This window comes from Octopus bimaculoides, chromosome 3, assembly GCF_001194135.2.
Source record: "Octopus bimaculoides isolate UCB-OBI-ISO-001 chromosome 3, ASM119413v2, whole genome shotgun sequence".
Lineage (NCBI taxonomy): Eukaryota > Metazoa > Mollusca > Cephalopoda > Octopoda > Octopodidae > Octopus > Octopus bimaculoides.
The window spans coordinates 23298146-23320024 of record NC_068983.1 but is presented as its reverse complement, the minus strand read 5'-3'; the positions used below and the strand labels follow the sequence as shown (position 1 = coordinate 23320024).

The 21879-nt window shown below is 35.2% G+C and overlaps 1 protein-coding gene across 1 annotated transcript in view; it reads left to right on the top strand.

Moving 5' to 3' along the window:
* Nucleotides 1-21879, top strand: part of LOC106880107 (transient receptor potential cation channel subfamily A member 1) — a 56820-nt gene that overhangs the window by 5141 nt on the left and 29800 nt on the right. Inside the window, exons 3-15 of the mRNA XM_052966090.1 lie at nt 980-1084; nt 3791-3899; nt 6073-6170; nt 8905-8952; nt 10942-11130; nt 14328-14528; nt 14927-15090; nt 15346-15510; nt 16694-16808; nt 17823-17989; nt 18822-18906; nt 20523-20582; nt 21719-21814. Coding sequence (XP_052822050.1) covers nt 980-1084; nt 3791-3899; nt 6073-6170; nt 8905-8952; nt 10942-11130; nt 14328-14528; nt 14927-15090; nt 15346-15510; nt 16694-16808; nt 17823-17989; nt 18822-18906; nt 20523-20582; nt 21719-21814 — 1602 coding nt within the window. The remainder of the gene's footprint in view (nt 1-979; nt 1085-3790; nt 3900-6072; nt 6171-8904; nt 8953-10941; nt 11131-14327; nt 14529-14926; nt 15091-15345; nt 15511-16693; nt 16809-17822; nt 17990-18821; nt 18907-20522; nt 20583-21718; nt 21815-21879) is intronic.

The window sequence follows — 21879 nt, the reverse complement described above, 5'->3', positions numbered from 1 at the left end:
CTCTATCTAGCAGCGGTCGTGACAACACGTATCTTCCAGTGCTCTCTCAACTCGATACCGACATGTGGTCGAAGCTTCCTTGGTATTCTAGCAGCATGCCTGTTCACCCAGGAACAAAACGGCTCTACACCAACCTAGAATAAATTATTGATCTGTTGTTACCGTTATCCCTCGTGTTGTTGTATTTCTGGATTTTAATGATTAATATAAGAACTGGGGAGAGATGGCCGAGCCATCATATCTCATCCAATTCTTATAACTGGTGACCTCGACGTGATTGGCAGGCTGGAGTCTCGTTCGTTATCGGAATCAACCAGACGGATCACTCCACCAATTAAGAACAGCCATGCACCACCACCCACCGAATCGAGAAAGAGCTATCCAATTCTTATAAAACTAAATCTGAGAGAAAGTATCTTTGCAATTGTTCTAAATGGGAATCGTGTTAAGTGAAAAATAAGTGTAAGGCTAAAAATGTAAGATATAGATGTAAAGTTACCTCTGAGAGTAATACTCTTTACTCTTTACTCTTTTACTTGTTTCAGTCATTTGACTGTGGCCATGCTGGAGCACCGCCTTTAGTCGAACAAATCGACCCCAGGACTTATTCTTTGTAAGCCTAGTACTTATTCTATCGGTCTCTTTTGCCGAACCACTAAGTTACAGGGACATAAACACACCAGCATCGGTTGTCAAGCGATGTTGGGGGGACAAACACAAACACACATACATATATATATATATATATATATATATATATACATATATACGACGGGCTTCTTTCAGTTTCCTTCTACCAAATCCACTCACAAGGCTTTGGTCGGCCCGAGGCTATAGTAGAAGACACTTGCCCTAGGTGCCACACAGTGGGACTGAACCCAGAACCATGTGGTTGGTAAGCAAGCTACTTACCACACAGCAACTCCTGCGAATACTTTTACATTAATTCTCTCAAATCAATTGTTTTCTCTTTCTTCAGACATTACTGGAATATGATGTTGACCCCAATTTGAAAGGTCATCGAAGCTGGACTGCTTTACATTATTCAGTAAACAAAGATCATTTAGCTGCTGTAATTTGTCTGGTAAGAAATGTTTTTTTTGCTTTCATTTCTTAAATAATCACCATCATCAGCATTATCATCATCATTGTTGTCATATTCATCACTGTTGTTGTCGTTGTTGTCATCCTCATCATCATTCTCCTCCTTCTTCTCCCCATCATCATCATCACCATCATCCTCATCAGCATCCTCCTCTGCCTCCTCTTCCTCCTTATTATTGTCATTGTAATCCTCATCACCGTCATCATTGTCATTGTCACAGCCTTCATTGTTGCCATCAATATTATTGCTGTCGTCAACAGCAGCAGTATCATCATCATCATCACCAACGATAACAACAAAGACACTACTTCTTCTTCTTCTTCTACATGTCCCTGTTGAGTAGAGGCCATCAACACATGCTTTCCAAGTCCTCTTTCAATTTACTGTCCAGTCCTTTGTTTATTGTCCAGTCCTTCCTTCAATTTATCCTCTATGCATTGGCTCTAGCTTCCCCAAGAAGTGATTGGAGTTCAAGGACATCATAAGTTGTTGAGGCAAAAAGCTTCTTTTTTGCTCAATGCACTCAGAGATTGTTTTGCTTTCTGTTGACGTATTCTCAGCGAAAAATCTTTTCAACATCACTTGGCTAGGGACTCTATGCACAACCCGCAATCAAGAGATCTGGTCTGAGTTTAACAACCTCCATGTTATGCTTGTAAGCAAAATAGTTTGTGTCCTTCTTTGTATTAGATGGAGGAAAATTCCCCCATCCTGTACCTATATACAAATGGGCAAAGCATATAACTATTGTAACAAAGATATGTATCATATAAATGATAGGAAGAAAACTCTTAGTTGATATGGCCTTTATTTTATCATTACAATGTAAGTTACAACTCCTTCAAGCTGCTGCTGTTGCAGGCATAGAAGTGGCTGTGTGGTAAGTAGCTTGCTTACGAACCACATGGTTCCGGGTTCAGTCCTTGGGCAAGTGCCTTCTGCTATAGCCTTGGGCCGACCAAAGCCTTGTGAGTGGATTTGGTAGACGGAAACTGAAAGAAGCCCATCATATATATATATATATATATATATATATATATCTATATATATATATATATATATATATATGTATGTATGTGTGTGTATATGTTTGTGTGTCTGTGTTTGTCCCCCACTCTTATTCTTTCTTTCTTCCATCTATCTTCTAACAGTCACTCGCAGATGAACTTAACCCCCTACAAAATGAATAACTTGCAAATAATCTGTGTGCTACAACAGCAGCTTGAAGAAGTTGTACTCTTTTACTATTTTACTTGTTTCAGTCATTTGACTGTGGCCACGCTGGAGCACCGCCTTTAGTCGACCAAATCGACCCCAGGACTTATTCTTTGTAAGCCTAGTACTTATTCTATCGGTCTCTTTTGCCAAACTGCTAGGTTACGGGCACATAAACACACCACTATTAAAGTGATCTACATTTAAACCTTCCATCAAAATTTCATGCTATGTTCCAAACACCAGATTAATGACAAATGACAAAGTTATTTTAGTAAATTTTTCATTATTTTCAATACTAATTTAAACATATTCAATGTATTTTTTTTAAAAATTGGCAACAAAAAAGTTAAGGGATAAAAAAACAACACAAAGTATGTTTAGCTTGGTCTGTCAGAAAACAGCAGTCAATATTTATACCTCACGGTTGAGTCATTTAGTATAAAAAGTAGGAAGAGCATCCAACTGTGACTGTAATTAATTGCTTTATTAATATTTGATATACCAAGCTAAGGTAATTAGGTCAAGAAATGTCCTCTTAGCTATGTTTACAGTGTTACTATGGTAAAGCTATAGATACTGTTAGTTATAGCTATGAAATGAACTGACAAGCCTTCAGCCAACAGATCAAAGAAGCTTCAATGTGGTTGTTCATTCCCCTGCTAGATATAACAGCTAAATCACACTCACATATTGATTTCAAATTTTGGTGCAAGGTCTAAAATTTTGGCGCAAGGCCTGAAATTATATCAACCCCAGTGCTCAATTGTACTTATTTTGTCAACCCTGAAAGGATGGTAAGCAAAGTTGACCTCAACAGAACAAAATGCCACTAAGTATTTTGCCTGGCATGCTAACAATTCTACCAGCTCACTACCTTAAACCACTCTCAAATATTAACATACCATATAAAAAAAAAAAGAAGGAAAAAATATTAGATAATGTTGTTCTAGATACACTGCACCCCAAAAAATATTAGATTAAATGATTGGGGATCATACCTTGAATGTTTATCTTTATTATAGGTTTACTCAATCAGAGCTGACTTGGAGTTAAACATGAATGACATTGATTCAATGAGGTGGTCAATCTACTGTCTAGACATAGCAGTTAAATCTCCAGAAATTACACCATCACACCTTTAGAAAGAGGACATGCTGGATGATGTAGTTTGAAATTTAGTTAAAAATTTTTAAAAAAACAATAAAAACACAAACCACAGCCTGATCACAGCTAGAACATTTTCAGTCATAGTTCTGCCTCTTCATGACTGACCTGGGGCTGAACAATACCAAAAATGTCATATTGACTTAGAATCTCTTTAAACTGAACATAAAGCATTTCACTGTGCTGACATAGGAAAATTGATATAAGAAGCAAATAGAAAATGAAATATTTTCAATCCTTTTTCTTAACACACATTAAAAAATAGAATGTTATTTTTACTTATTTATTTATTTTCTTTCTCAGTTTCAGAGTGGAGGAGATTTCTCCATTGCCAATGATAACGATGTTACCCCAATGCAACTTGCCGCACAACAATCAGCCAATAATACTTTAGAGTACTTGAAAAAGAACGGTAAAAGAGTTTTGCTTGTTCTTTTTCTTTTTATGATAATTAATCACCTTTCCTCATCATCTGTTTCACATCTGCTTTCCATGCTGGCATAGGTTGGAAAAATCATCACTGTATGAGCCAGTTCCCACTGGCAGCCACTACCTTCATAGACTGGTGCTTATATGTTTCATTTTTGACTTGGTTTCTATAGTTGGATGCCTTTCCTATCACTAACCTCTATACAGAACAAACTAAGTGTATTTTAACTTGGCAGAGACAGTAGTAAAGGGACCTCTTGACTAACCAATCAAAATATCAGTAATCACTAAACATTGGTTCATAAAAAAAAGCAAACAAATTATTATCCAATTCATTAAGGGCAGATGATGGCCTGAACCGTAATGGTCAAGGATTTCCTGTGAGAAGCAGTGACCTTGTGTATTATTACTTTTGAAAGAATTAATCCTTTCTACTATAGGCACAGGGTTTGAAATTTTGAGGAGAGATTGACCCCAGTGCTCAACTGGTACTTATTTCATTGATCCCAAAAGAATGAAAAGCAAAGATGACCTTGGCAGAATTTGAACTCAGAATCCTTTGAAAGAAATAACTAAGCAATATAATACAATACATATCCTGTAATTTATATGGTATATGGCATTATGTATCCATCATCGTACCTAATGTAATCCATCATTTGGTTCAACAGCACTAACTGATCTTTGGGTGCCTTTAATGGAGCTCGCCTTGTTGCAAGCATTCAAGTCAGATTTCTGGTTTTGAGGAAAACTTCCTACCACCAGTCATGGGGACTCTGAAAAATAAAGGGTCGTAAATATTGCCCTTTCCTCCATGACTAACCATCATCATCATCATCATCATCATCATCATCATTATCATCATTTAACAACAGTTGTCCATGCTGGCATATGTTGGATGGTTTAACCAGAGCTGGGGAGCTGCACCAGACTCCAATCTGATTTGGCAAAGTTTCTACGGCTGAATGCCCTTCCTAACACCAACCACTTTACAGAGTGTGCTGGGTGCTTTTATGTGGCACCACAAACAAGACAACAGAAGAAATGCATGGATTTCTTTTGATCAAGTGTACAATTAATTTTTGTAGGTGAAGAGTAAAACTAATTCCATCAATTCCATCAGATTTCCATCAGGGCTTATTTTATGTGACTAGAGGAATAGACATGGTCATGTGATTAAGAAGTAAGTTGATTTGTTCAACTAAACTCTTGAAGGTGGTGCCCCAGCATGGCTGCATTCCAGTGATTGAAACATGTAAAAGATAAAAGATAATGTCAAGACAGTACAGTTCTTTACTCATTGCAGTATTATATGAAGCCTGATGATTTCTGTATCATCACTTATTTGATACTCAAGACAAGAAACTCTCATTGACATTCAGTCTTTAATTCTATTTTATATATTTGGCATTAGGAAGGGCATCCAATTGTAGAAACCATGCCAATGTTAGCTTCGGCTAACATTGGAATTTGACAGAGCTCTGTCGCTCACTGAATCCTGTCAAACTATACAACCCATGCCAGCATAGAAAACATGTTAAATGATAATGTTGGTGATGATGGTGACAGTGGTGGTGGTGGTGGCTGTGGTGATGGCAGTGGCAGTGGTGTTGAATAATGATTAAATAGGGAGGGCAGAGAGCTGGTGGAATATCACTTAAATGCATAATTCCTCTCGGATTGCTTAACTAATATTTTGTTTGCTTTTAGTACAATCTTTCATGTGTATATTCGTACAGCTTAAAGTGGAACGTCCACTATAATCCATAGGTTAGTTGGAGTATATTACAAACTTTACTTTCATTTAAAGTATTTTAAGCTATCCCTCTCAAAGCATTGTCTGCTGGAAGAATAAAACTTATCTCTGTAAGCTAATGTACTATTTAGCAATTCTAGACTTTGTTAATTTATTGCTATTTCTCAAAGCAACAAATAGTTTCTAGCCAGCTGTACCTATTTTCAGTATAGTGAACTGGATCATTTGACAGTTAATTACTTTGGTCATGGATACAAGACAATGACATTGACAAAGTATAAATGAACCGCCAAACTTTCAGCTAACCACTTGGCCTTCAGATGCTGTCTTAGTTTAAAGTTACATAGATTTGAATAATTACACTTAATGACACTTACATAGTTGTTTTATCCTTTTGCAGCTCCAATTGGATTATACACAGCTTGTGACATCAAAAACATTGTGGATAGTGAGACTAATGTAAATCTACGTGTTGCAATCTGTAACAGTGATCAAAAGGTAAGTAATGAGAGTTCATTAATTAGGTTTGATTAATTATAAAGATGTGGCAAGTAAACGACTTAGTTTATGCTTCGAGCTTCAGATTACACATGTGCTGATTTTGGGGTGGATTTTTTTTTTTTTTTTTTTTTACTTGCACAAAACCACAGTGACAATTTAATTCAGTTTTGTTTTTGTTTTTTTTTTTCCAATTCATTTATTTGACTACAAAATTACAACAAATTACATGGTATAAACAAACAACGCAAAGAATAAAATATTTATGACTGAATGTTTGTGACAAAGGCCAGCATTTGCAGTAGGGTGTGAAGTTTATAACTGTAACAAAGCTACAACAACAATACATACACAGCTACATGCATGCACACATAAATGCATGTATGTATGCGTACATAGATACACACATACATACATACAGATAGACAGACATATGTACACACACATACACATGCATACATACATATGCATTATTAATAATTGGCAGAAGATACAGAAGGAATCAAAGGCTGAGAGTTTTGTGCACATGTGTGTGTGTGTGTGTGTACAAATGTGTATGTGTGTGTGTGTGTATGTGTGTGTATATATACATGTATGTATATAGTAATAGATAGATGGTAGATATAGATAAATATATACTTATACATATATATATATATACATATATACACAGACGTGCAGGAAGTAAATAGACACCGTTAATTTTCAAAATCTTTTATTTAATACGCAAAGCAAACAATTGAAATGTAATCGATAGACAGGACTACATACTTTAGTATTTAGTTGACATTCCCTTTGCAGTTTTTTATTCAGAAACTCTTTTTGGTATTGAACTGATGAGCTTTGTGATTGTCTCGTGTGGAATTTCTGCCCACTTTTTGCACAACAATCAAAACAATTCATCTTTAGATTTAGGTTTCTATCGAGTTTTTCGTATAGCTCTATCTTGTATGCTCCAAAGATTTTCAATTGGGTTCATGTCAGGAGATTGGCTTGGCCAAAGAAGCTTTTTGATCCCATTTTCAGTCAGCCATTGTGGATTCCTTTTCGCTGTGTGGCATGGAGCCCCATCTTCCATGAATAAAAACTCATTTTTCATTATATTATCGTGTGAATACATCGGAAGTAGTCCTTGCTTAAGTATTTCGATGTATTTTTCAGAGTTTATGGTTCTAACACATTCGATCAGCTCAGAACGACCATTGCTGGAGACAGCTCCCCATACCATTACAGAGATACTGCCATGTTTCACAGTTGGTTGGAGTCGTTTCAAATCAAATTCTTGATTGGAAACCTCCAGACCCAAACACGTCCACTGTCTGAAAATAATGCAAGTCTGGATTCATCTGAGAAAATCACTCTAATACAAAATGAACTGGATTTTTCTGACATCTCCTTAGCCCATTTCTTTCTTTTCATGATATTAATTGGTTGAAGGAGAGGTTTTCTTCTAGCTGCTCATCCATAATAAAAGAGCACAGAGGGAATACCAAAGGACTGATGTTCTAGGACAGAAAGATCGGGTGTAGTGATTAGTGCAGAGCCTTGGTAGGTTTGTACTCCACAAAGGTGATGAAAAGTTGAGGGAAAAATAGGTTAGGCTGCCTGAGTAGGGGTGATATGAGCCCACCTAGCTCTGAGGAGCAGCACCCATTATAGTAGTACTAGAGAAGGCAGACAGGAGAGAGAGAGAAAGAGAAAGAGAGCACACCTGTGAATCAGATACTGGAGTGCATTTGCATTTGTCTTTATGTCAATCAATCAGATGATTCTTTTCTGAATGCAGTCTTCATGCAGCACCATCACATATATCAGAGTAATCTTCATTATGGCTCTCAGCTGGGCTTTGTGGAAAGTCATTAATTTTTGAAGGATGGTATCTTTTAACCCTGAGAAGAATACTCAGTATTCATCTGTTTGAAGCATCTTTTAACCTTGCAAAGAAAGTTCAGTACTTATTTCTTTTATATATTCAGACGAAAATTAAAATGGGGGTGGGTAGAGAGTAGATTGAATACTCAGTAATACCATTTTCTTTCATTTTCTCACTTAGATAAAGGTAAGGGCACATGTTTACAGATTTTTAAAATATGTTTTTGATGTTACTGAAAATGGTAGGGTTTTATCACAAACAGGTTTGTTGATTACCCAACAACATCTTTTTAACATATCTTTTCTGCCTTTTGATCTTAGGAAGTGACAAGCAATCAAATTAAGTTAGCCACCATGTTGATAACTTAATTTATGACTACTTTATATGACCAAATGATATTCTGAGATATTGATTGAGGAAGGAAACCAAGTGTGTCTACTCTAAGGAGTGGACAACAAGCCATGCAAAGGTCCATCAGGAGACCCAACTTCTTTTTCCGCACATCAAAAGTATAAAGAAAATGTGAATGGTTGTGTGTGTGTGTGTGTGTGTGTGTGTGTGTGTGTGTGTGTGTGTGTGCGTGTGTGTGTGTGTGTGCGTGCACATATTTGTGTGGACAGGGTGTAAAGGACAGAACTAGTAGAACAGTAAACAATACACTTTATGGTAATTGAGTTCAAATCCTGCCTAGATGAACTCAAATCACTTGCCTCCTCTTGGGGCCAATAACAATGAGGTTGACACAGTAGTGAAATTAATATAATCAGCTAGAAACTGTTAAATAAGATGCACCAACAAGATTAGGGTTCAATTACTGAAACTAAAAAAAGAATAATTTTTGTTATGTTTCTTTCATTTCAGAGGGTTTTGAAATTCCTACAAGCTGGCTGTCCAGTTGATGACTTAGAGGTAAATATACAAATCAAGAAAAGAGAAGTATTTTATATACTCTATTCAATTTTGTGACATTCAAATATAGTAACAACAACAACAACAACAACAATCATCCTTTCTACTAAAGGCACAAGGCCTGAAATTTGCGTGGAGTGGACTAGTCGATTACATCAACCCCAGTGTTTCACTGGTACTTAATTTATCAATCTTGAAATGATGAAAGGCAACGTCAACCTTGGCAGAATTTGAACTCAGAATGTGAAGATGGACAAAATACTACTAAGCATTTTGTCCAGTGTGCTAACAATTCTGCTGGCTCCCCACCTTAAAATAGTAATAATAATAATAATAATAATAATAATAATAATAATAATAATGATGATGATGATGATGATAATCATGGGGAGCATCATAGCCATATGTCGCAAGGAATTCTTTGGGGTTTGAATAATTCACCTTTGGAAACATGGGTATTTTATACAACATCCTTTAACGTCAACCTTGGCGGAATTTGAAATAACGTTAAGAATTTCTGCCAGATCACCGCCTTAATAATAATAATAATAATAATAATAATAATAATAATAATAATAATAATAATAATAATGATTATAATAACAATAATAATAATAATACCTCAGACTGGTAGTGGATGGTTGATACTGTTACACATCTCCAGTGTCAGAAGGTGAGCAAAGAAAACATGATGATGATGATGATGATGATGATAACAAGAGCACTCAGAGAGTGCAAGCCTCCACCAAGGCAACACCAATGTCCTCTCAACAATTAGCCAGAGATGATTTTTTAAATGAAAATATCTGAAATAAACTTGACTGCTCTCACAAACGAGAATACTAAAAATGAACCTGACTGCTCTCAAAAATTAAGTAAAAGAACCAGAAAAATAATTCAGAATCCCTGTCCGGTACCAGATCGATCTCAAAATCTAATCAGTTTGTGCCAGTTATGAGGCCAAACATCCCTGAAAGTTTCATCTGAAAATCCATCCAGCAGTTCTTGAGATATCTTGTCCATGGACAAACAAACAAACAACCAAACGTGACTGAAAACAATACCTCCACCTTCTCTATGATGGAGGCAATAATAATAATTCTTTCTAATTTTGGTACAAGGTCAGCAATTTTGAAGGAAGCAAGCAAGTTGATTATATCTTGACCAATATTTATTTTCTTGACCTTGGTAAAATTTGAACTCAGTCCGTAATGAGTTAGAAGAAATACCAAAACGCATTTTTTCTGATATTCTCACAATTTTGCCACCACGCTACCATGAAGACTAATTTAACTCTTTATTAAGGTAAATTGTCAATTAGAAGAGTGTGAGATGCAATAAAAATCGACATTCTTTGTTTATTGAACAATATATCAACAGTACATCTGTCCTTCTCAGGTTCAAAATAGGACTAGAGTTATGAAAAATGAAAAATTCACAGAAATGTAGAAATTTAAAACTTTAAGTTGGCTATTCTCCATTCCTTCCAGACAAAAATGATGTCAAGTTTTGCTTGCTTAGAACTGTTAAAAACAAGAAAAAAGAAGGAAAAGAAAACAGAGAAAAGGAGATAGAACTAAGTTTCTTTTATTCTTTTTTTTCATTTTATATTTTCTTGTTTTAAACCCATTATGGACAAGTTAAACTTGATGATGTCTTTTTTGCTTAGTAAAGAACTCAGGAATGTTTTATTGAATTTTTGACTGTCTACCATGAAAAAAGGTACTCAGCTCATTCTGTAAACTGATTGGCATCAGGAAAGGTATCCAACCATAAAAACCTTGCCAAAGCAAATACTGGAAACCAATGCAGCCCTTTGGTTAAGTCAGATCCTGTAGAACTGTTCAACCCATGTCAGTATGGAATGTGGACATAAATGATGATGATGACAACAATGACCATGACAATGACGATGATGATGACAACAACAGATAAAACATGATGTTGATAAAAGAGCTGGTTCTTATTTATTGTAATCATATTTTTCAGGAAGATTTCTCTACTCCAGTTCATTGTGCTTCATCTCAAGGCAAAGTGGAAATTCTAGAATATATGCAAAAATACCAACCTGAAAAGTTCTCCTCTGCCATTTCCATGGCTGATCTTCATAAGATGACACCACTTCATAGAGCTGCACAACTGAACCAAGCTGCTGCCGTGCACTTCCTACTTGATAGGGTATGTCTATACACATGGTTTTATAATTTGAATATTTCACCAATGGAAAAAGAGTCAGCTTCTAAATAGACACAAGGCTCTTCCATTGGAATTTAGACAAATTCAGCAAAGCATATATGTTCTTGCATGTATGTGTATATATATATATGCAGATATGCATGTATATATGTATGAAGTACATATGTATGTATTAAAACATGTATGTTTGTATATATGTATGAGCAATTTTACATGTATTACATGTAAAATTCATGTAATATTATGTTTGATGATGTAATGTAATATGTACATACAATTAGTGCTCAAGTTGACTTGCCACCAAAGACTCCAACTTAAACTGCAACTAAAAGCAGAGATATAGCTACCTAACAAAGATTGGCTATAGGTGGTTTATCAATTGAGCAGATACATGTATAATAAAATGGAAATATAAACAGGCAAATAACTGATATTTTCAATAGAGAGCTTAAGTAGCAATCAATTCCATCATTGGAGAAGGCATGAGATAGATCCTTGATAGAAAGCTTTGATCTACTACACAGATGGTAGATCAAAGTCTTCTACTAAGAAACTACCTCATTCTCTCTCTGATGATGGAATAGATCACTGCTTATATGGATAGCTATTGTTTGTTTACTGAGAAATGCACCATCTGTGCATCTATTTTTGAAACAGCTGTAAGAAACTATCTGTGCACCTCCTTACTTTCTTCATCCTTATATAATAACCATTATGTTTAAATATATAAATGTCATAATCTAATCTGACACCAGTTGTTTGCCTATTTATACTTCCATTGTATTATACATGTATACATGTATGCAAGCATAGATGTCATTGCATATGTGTACACATGTATGTTTGCATATTTAAACATGTGAATATACATTTATTAAATGCTAACCTAGAATGTTTTACATATTGTGACAGTGCTCTTAATGGTTTGTAACAGTAATTTCCTGATTAGCCATATTCATTTAGCTTTTGTAAAGCCTAGCATTTCAAGATTAGTGTTAAGGTAGTTAGTTATATATCCAAGTGCCCCTATAACTACAGGTATAAGTTCAAAGTTGAGTGGAGTGAATGTAGGATTCTCATTAGATGTTTTCTTTTCCACTAATCATTTAACATTATGCTGACATCAGCTGGGCAACTGATTTCCTCTGCATAACTTCTTTCCTCAATCTCAGGTCATTATGTCTGGTCTGTTAGGCTTGCATTTTATTGAGCTTTTGACTAGAACCTTCCAGTAATCTATTGTATTTTGAGAAATCATGTCTTCTACATTACTGTAACTTTTTATATTTGTATACTCAGGGAAATGTATATGGGATATAGACTGGTGTATGACTGGATGAATGCATAAACAAACAGATAAATGTATAAACAAATTGATGAGTAACTTTTGAATGGAAGCTGCTTTGCTGCTGGTATAAGTTCTATTGCTTATATTGTAAGCAATTTTGATTTATATATAAGTCTTCATATGACATTGATTTGTGTTCTCATTAATAGAAGAGAAACATGGAATCACATACTTTTGTAACTCGCAGGGACTAAATGTCTATTTCTACATGTCTGATTCTCCTCTGCAGTTCAAAATTGGTTTCTGTTTCTCAATGAACTGTATTTATTCAACCCAATAATTTTCAGTGTTTGGATGTCTCACAGAGATATGTGGGTTTCTTATTTATTTATTTATTTATTCATTCATTTATTTATTTAAATGTATTTATTATTATTTTTTTTATTATTCATTTTGCATAACTGTTGTGCTGGTCTACTATACTAGAAGATGCATGGTTGTAAGTGTTCTGCTATTTTGGCATGCAATTATCACTTGGTCAGTCCATTGTTTGCATTTCCACATTCATAGGTTAATTTGTAAACAGCATTGTCCTGTGATCTGTTCTCCTCTCTGTGTGGATAGTAACCAAAGTGACAGGCTTTTTGTGTGTTTGTCTCGGAGTGTAGCCATACCTTGTTATTCTGACAGGATGTTCAGAGCTCATGAGGTAGTACCTATGCTGATTATCTATCTGCTTCCCTTAGTGTGACATGTTGATGTAAATCTATTTTTTAGTAGACTTTTTATCTTTGATATTGTTTTTCTCTGTCATTATCCATCTACTGACACCAGTACTCGTTTGTCTGTTTGTTTGTCTCCTTACATCATGATGCAAGCCTGTTTCACAAAACATAGTCCATAGCTTCTACTGGAGTTCATATAATTGACTAGAAACTTTTGAAGACATTTACTTATCATGGTCCATTGATTTAGCTATGGTCCAATGACTGTAACTGCTGAAAGGACACAAGAAAAAACATAAGTATAGAAACTGTTTCTTTGTTGTAACTACTTGTTGGCAGTTAGGAGTTTTGATTTGAGATTGTATGTGGAAACTAAGATGACTGCTTCATGGTAATCAGTCAAAACACACACTGACATTAGGAAGGGCATTCAGCCATAGAAACCATGCCAATACTGGTACTGGAGCTGAATTGCTGGATTCTGTTAAACCATGCAACCCAACCCAGCATGGAAAACACAGACGTTAAATGAGGACAATGATGACATTGATAATGCTGCTGCAGCTGATGATGGTGATGGTTGTTACATTTATTTGTTGTTGGCACGTGAAAAGACATTTGAGCGAGATCATTGCCAGTGCCGTTGGACTGGCTCCTGTGCAGATGGCACGAAAAATACACCATTTTGAGCGTGGCCGTTGCCAGTACTGCCTGATTGGCCTTCGTGCTGGTGGCACGTAAAAGCACCCACTTCACTCTTGGAGTGGTTGGCGTTAGGAAGGGCATCCAGCTGTAGAAACTCTGCCAAATCAGATTGGAGCCTGGTGTAGCCATCTGGTTCACCAGTCCTCAGTCAAATCGTCCAACACATGCTAGCACGGAAAGTGGACGTTAAAGAGAAGAAGTACATAACATTAATTATGATCTAGTTACTGATTTTCCACTGAAATACAGTGATGTAGCAAGAAACAGTGGAATGGAATATCAACAACTATTTAGTAAATGTACAATGAAAGGCTTTCATACTTAATATTATATGATGCTGGGACAAAAATGGTTGGGTATATAATAAAACATGTATTTAAAAATGCCAGAATGACTCTATCATAATCCAGTCAATTATATTGATAAATATATAACATATTTTTTTCTTTCTTTTTTTGAAGGGTGCTGACATTAATGCACTGGATTCTCGTGGCCGAACTCCTTTTCTTTTAGCTGCAAGTAAAGGACATTGGGAAATGGTTCAGGTTTTAATTAAAAGAGGTGCAAATTTATTAGTGAAAGATGAAAGCTATCGGAATTTCCTTCACCTGGCAATTGAAAATGGATCCCATTTAAATTTGTTTTGGAATTCCTTGAGGAAAGTATGAATACTTCTGTTTCTCTTCAAATAATATAGATAAAATATGGTCTGTGAGTGGAGTTAATGAGCCTTAACTTAGTGGATTAATTGATTTCTTAATTGAGAAGAGTCATAGTCTGTTAAATGAAACCTATTATAATGATGAATTTTGTGAGAAATTACTCAGGAATGCCATTTGTATGAAAATAATGGTTGAGTTGTTAGCACTATATTTAGTTCAGTAGCATTAAAATGCTAATTTGAAATAATTATGTGATGAGAAAAGTATATTATTCATTAAACAGTGATATTATTTTAATTATTCTAGTAATTTTATGATTTGACTCAGAGAACATTCAATTTGAAATTTTAAAATTTCCTTGTTTAGAATCTGTAAAGAATATTTTCTCCCTTTTTCAGCACAGTAAAGATCTACTAAATGAAAGAGACATAAGTGGTTGGACACCACTGCATTATGCTGCTAAAATGGGTCATTTAACTGCTATTGATGACTTAATGAAACTTGGGGCTATTGTTAATTTGAAAAACAATAATGAACAGTCACCATTTCACCTTGCATCCAGGTATGTTTCAGTTATATTAAGCAAATACTTAGGAAATATCATCAACATTTAATCTGAATTTTTATTTTCACATCAGTTCTAAATGTGTTTAATTTCTTTAATCTTATGTTTCTCATCATCATCATCATCATTTAACATCCACTTTTCCAATGTGTGTGTGTATGTATATACCAACATGTAATTATGTATGTATGTATCAACTTCGAAATGTTGAACTGCTTCTTATAAATATGCTTGCCTTGTTTTCTATCAAAGATATGGTCGCTTTAACACATGTGTGCGACTCATCACGGGTAAAGATGGATCTACAATGTTAAACGAGATGGATAACATGAATCAGACTGCTCTTCATCTGGCTTCTCAGAATGGTCATACCAAGCTGGTATCACTTTTGCTAAGGAAGGGTGCAGTAATATATAAGTAAGTATTGATTTTTCTTTAATATATATTATCCTGATATTTTTTTTTTAAATCATTTCTATGTCTTGCATAAGGTTACCATCATCATTTTAACATTCTCTTTTCCATACTTGAAGAGAGTTTGGACAGAGTTTATTGAGGCAGGTTTTCTACAGGGTGTCCACAAGGTCTGGGTACATGGGGTAAATAAAATCATAACATAAACAATTAAATACAAGAAATAATAATTTCTTAAAGTATGTGTTAATCCCATGTACCCAGACTTTGTGGACACCCTGTATAGCTGAGTGCCCTTCCTGTCACCAATCCTCACCTGTTTCCTAAGCAAAGTAATATTTCCCTATGGTCAGATATGCTTTTGTAGAATATTCTTTTCTACTCTAGGCACAAGGCCCGAAATTTATGGGGAGGGTGCCAGTCAATTAGATCGACCTCAGTACACAACTGGTACTTAATTTATCGACCCCGAAACGATGAAAGGCAAAATCGACCTGCTAAATATTGGAAATAAACAGCACTGCTTGTATGACAGTGACATTCATTTACTATTATCAAGTGATGCCAAGACAAGAACACAAATACACACACCCACACACACATACATACATACACAATGAGCTTCTTTCAGTTTCTTATTTCTTTACTGCCCACAAGGGGCTAAACATAGAGGGGACAAACAAGGACAGACAAAGGGATTAAGTCAATTATATCAACCCCAGTGTGTAACTGGTACTGAATTTATCGACCCCGAAAGGATGAAAGGCAAAGTTGACCTCGGCGGAATTTGAACTCAGAATGTAATGGCAGACGAAATACCGCTAAGCATTTTGCCCGGTGTGCTAACGTTTCTGCCAGCTCACTGCCTTTCGGTTTCTTTCATCGTTGTCATCGTCGTCATCGTGTATGGATAGTTGTACACATGTATATTTAGTTTTTCTGATGTGAGAAGAAATTAAATTAGAATATTTCTTTCATTATTGTTATACTTGGGTGTGGTCATCTTTTGTCAATTGAACACACACTATTTATTTGATCTTTTCTTTAGCTTTATTATAATTACTCTTAATTTATTTCTCAAAGTTTTTTCATCACACATACTGTGACCTCTTCAGTGACTCCCTGCCCCACCTGTCTCCTCTTGTCCTACTTTCTTTCTATCTTTTCTTTCCTTTTTTTATCTTAGAGACAATGATGGCAACACGCCCCTTCATTTAGCAGCAAAGAATGGATACACACAAACTGCGCGACTACTTTTGGATATTTACCCCAATATCTTGGACTCTAAAAATCTAAACAGAGTAAGATCTAAATGCTTTATATAGTTAATATGTAAAATATTAATTTAATCAATTATAGACATTTTATATAATCATAATATAATTAATTATAAATGTTTTATATAACCATAATATAGACACAGGAGTGGATGTGTGGTAAGTAGCTTATAGGCACAGGAGTGGCTGTGTGGTAAGTAGCTTGCTTACCAACCACATGGTTCCAGGTTCAGTCTCACTGTGTGGAACCTTGGGCAAGTGTCTTCTATTATAGCCTTGGGCCGACCAAAGCCTTGTGAGTGGATTTGGTAGATGGGAACTGAAAGAATCCTGTTGTATATCTGTGTGTGTGTATGCTTGTGTGTCTGTGTTTGGCCCCCTACATTGCTTGACAACTGATACAGGTGTGCATATGTCCCTGTAACTTAGCAGTTCGGCAAAAGAGATTGATAGAATAAGTACTAGGCTTACAAAAAATAAGTCCTGGGGTCGATTTGTTCGACTAAAGGCAGTGCTCCAACATGGCTCCAGTCAAATGACTGAAACAAGTAAAAGAATAAAAGAATAATACAAGGAATTAGAGAAAGAACCCATGTAAACCACTGTTTTTCCTGGTTTGTCCTTTTACACAGGAGCTCTGGGCAAAATGTTATAGTGCATGGCCATCCTTGGCACATAAGTAATGTGTATGTAAAGTTTGATGTAAATTGGTTGAGAATTGTGGAAATGTATGTGTTAGTCAATATACACACACATACTGTGATTTATGTATACTATATATATACACATTGGTGGATAAAAATTCTGTATTTGTGTATTAAGGCTACGATTGTTTACATGTTAAGAAAATATCTTAACAATTCTTCAAGTCGATCACATAGAGAAATTGGTGTTTGTTTCCATTTTGGATTAAAACACACATATATATATACAACACACACACACATACATACATATGCACACACACACACACACACACACACACACACACACACACACACACAATGAAATATCAATGACTTAAATTTTTATTTTTAGGACACACCCCTTCATGTCACTGCTGCTGAAGGGCATGCAGCAATGGTAAACTTTCTGTTAACTCTCAGAGCCAAACTTGATTCCAATGATAAAGAGAAAACCTTTTTTGATTATATTATTTGTAACAAACATCATGATGCAGCAATGGCAGTAGTTTTACATGAAAGGTAAAAACTTCTTTGTTTCTTTCTTCATTGCTATGCAAATGTTTCTTGTTAGCCTCCATTGAATGTGATAATATTAACTTGACTATTCTGTTCTTCACAGCGCTTTCTGTAAATAGGATGTAATGTGAATTGTAGAATTTTCAAAACAGGGGCTGTATTCTAGAATAGTGAAGGTACAATTTTATTGTACAATAGTTCTTCCAATGGTTCTCTGTGACAATGAAGCTTAGAACATGAGTGAAGTTGGTCAAGAAGCATCAATGATGCCTACAAAGAATTTGCAAAGTCATTGTTGCCAGTGCCGCTGGACTGGCTCCTGTGCAGGTGGCACGTAAAATACACCATTTTGAGCATGGCCATTGCCAGTACCGCCTGAACGTAAAAGCACCCACTACTAATATCATTCTTTTTTTCCCCACCATGTAATATTTTCTAGGTAGCTCTTTAATGCACCATGCATTCTAAAGAAGAACAACCTACCACCTGATTAACACAAAGTTGATTATCAACATACATCTGGTTCAGAGGCATGCTATCTCATCTCTGTTTACTTTTTCTACATAGATTAGTGGCCACTGATACTCAGAATTGGCATCATCCCCACTCAGGCACTCCTGAGTCACACATCTCTCCTTTGGAACTATATGGTTTCAAAGCAAACTCCTTAAACACATAGACATTCATCCTTTCAGGGTTGATAAAATAAAGTACCAGTCAAGTACTGGGATTGATGCAATCAGCTACCCCCCACCCCCCACTCACAAAAAAAATTGTTGGCCTTATACCAAAATTTGAAACAATTATTGTTGTTATTGTTATTGATATTTTACAGATGGGAGGAATGTATGGAGCTATATTCTGTGTTGTATGGCTGGCCAATGATTGGCCTTGTTCGACAACTTCCTGAAGTTTGTATGGTGAGCAAGTCAGTTTCATTTATGACTCTCAGCTAATCCATATCATTTTGTGCTCTTTTGTTATCATTCACTGTTATATTATTATTATAAATACTATAAGTAATATTCTCATATATGTCATGGACTGATTCCAGTTGCTAAGCATAATATTATGTTGATTATAACACTCAAATTGAGTGAATCACCATGTGGGTAATCTTAAACAAACTAATAATCCTTACTGGGCTACTTCATTTGGTACTAATTTCATTTTCTACGTTCTTCTTATGATATGATGGAACTGTAAATACATGTACAACTATAAACAGACATATGAGGGGGTGCTAAAAAGTTCCTGGCTTTGGGTAAAAGAAAATACAGGAGGATCAGTTAATTGTGAGTTTATCCAATATAGATCCAACACAGATTCACACACTTGTTGCAGTAGTCCTTCAGTTTTCCTAAGCCCTGTAAGAGAACTCAGAAAGTTGGGCCTCCAACCAAGACTTTTGCAATACCCTTAAAACCAGGAACTTTTCAGTACCCGCTCATATATCTACAATCCCTAAAAAGATGGCAATGATTTGAAGTTTATTAATCTTAATTAAAATCAAGTTTTATCACATAATGTTTACATGATCTCATAATGGAAAGATTAATGTAGATTTTGTAATATCATATAAGAATATTGAAGATGAGAAGCTATAAGAAATTAAGGGTTATGAAGAATGGAGACCTACACAGCTATGAAAAGATTTTAATGGTTTGACATATATTTTGTCATGAATCAATCACTAGAAGATTTATGTAGTAACTTCAAAATCTGTATTTAATGGTATTAAAGACATATGGGTATATTAGATGCACACTAATTTCAGTTGTGCATATTCAGGGGAAAAATTTTTTGTGTATTAAAGCCATATAATAATAATAGGACCAATTTCATATGCAGAGTATTGTTTTGAGACTTGTTTCTTTAAATGTTTATCTTATGTGCCATCAAATACAATAACTGTTATTGAGAATTATTGATTTAGGATTTCAAAGTATAGATGGCTGGCTTGGTTGAACATCAGTAAACCAGATGACATGTCATCACATATATCTTATGGTTTGCACTGTAATGCATTTGAGGTAAAGACAATTCTCAAATTGTTCCTGTTTATCTAGCTGTAAATAGTTTCCACAGGATGGGGGTTATCAACCAGTATCATTTAGCAGTTTAGAGGTGGCAAGCAGGCAGAACTGTTAGCATGCCAGACAAAATGCTTAGTAACATTTCATCTGTCTTTACATTCTAAGTTCAAATAGCACCAAGGTCAACTTTGCCTTTTCTCTTTACAAGGTCAATAAAATAATATCAATTGAGGACTAAGGTCACCGTAATCGATTTGCTCTCTCGCCTCAATTGACAAATCATTTCAACACAGGGCTAAAGAAGAAGACACTATGTAGCACTAAGAAGACACTATGTCCCATTGTGTAGCCCAAGGTACTACATAGTGGGACTGAACTTGAAATCATATGGTTGCAAAGCAAACTTCTTAACAATATAGCCATACCTAGAAGATATCCACTGCAAAACTATGGTTCCATGTTTTTATTCTTTACTACATTATTTGAATCTATCCTTCTAGGCTGTCTTAGATCGATGCCAGACTTCTTCAAGTCATCAACCAAAGAGCTATCATTTTTATGTAAGTTTTGTCTTTATATCATGATAGAGTTGGTTCATTACATTTGTTCTATAAGTCATTAGAACTTAAAATAACTATTGTTTGATGGATACATTTTAAGTCCATGATTTGAATCATTTAATAACTGTGCTATAAGAATGGCAATACGTTTCCAAAACCATGTAAAATCACCCAAACAGGAGTCTCGTGAGTCATGTTTTGTACTCAAGGATCAAAAAATGAACAGTATAATGCATACTGTGGATCCTAACTGGTTAGGATTGGTTGTTCAACCATCCTGAAGGATGATGGTGTTTTGTGCAATGTGACTTCAATTCCCACTTAATTCTCTCCTCATGCTTCACACATTAATAACTACTTCTAAATTTCAATGTGTTTTTAAGATTTCTTGGCATGTAGTAGATATGAATCCAAAGATTCAGTCTTCAGCTACACAGTGGTACTTCATTTGTTGCATTGTTAAAGACAGTTGAAACTGACTGACTTAGATTTGTCTTTCATGCCTGCTGCAGCTAAAAACAAATAGGTACCAGTAATATTTTGCTTTAATTTCATTTTATCATATATTTGCGCAATATAATGTAAGGCTGTGACTAATACACGCACACATTATATATATATGTGTGTGTGTGTGTATTTATGTATGTATGATATATTCATCCACAGCCATTAGTCCAACAAAATATACTTTGTTTCCCCTATGGTTCTTCAGGAACTAAAGGTGCCATATAAAAAGGACCAGTGCTGGTGTCATGTAAAAAGTACTCAGCACACTCTGTAAAGCAGTTGCATTAGGAAGGGCATCCAACCATAGAAACCATGCCAAAGCAGACAGTAGAGCCTGACATAGTCCTCTGGGTTGCCAGCTCCTGTCAAACAATCCAGTCCGTACCACCATGGAAAACAGATAACGATAATGATGTGAGTGTAATTTGAGGGAGATTTTAAAAGGTTCTCCAATCATACAGAGGTCACTCATTAGTTTAAAATAAGTACCAGTAATATATTGAAGTTGAATTAATTATATCTTTCCTTGAAAATTTCTAGCTGTGTGCCAATCTGAGAAATCAATTATTTTTATTGGGGTTTATTTTATTTTTTTTTTTTTTTTTTTTTTCACCTTTTAATATTTCAAGATTGAATTTAACTTCAAACACATGCAGCATCCAGCTATTTACCACAAGAAGAAGCCAGCCCAGAAAGAAAACTTTGGGCCTTTATTCTGCTTAGTCGTAAGTAGATATTGCTATTTTTTAATTCATCAAATTATCATTGATAGAAGCTTTTATAAATCAAT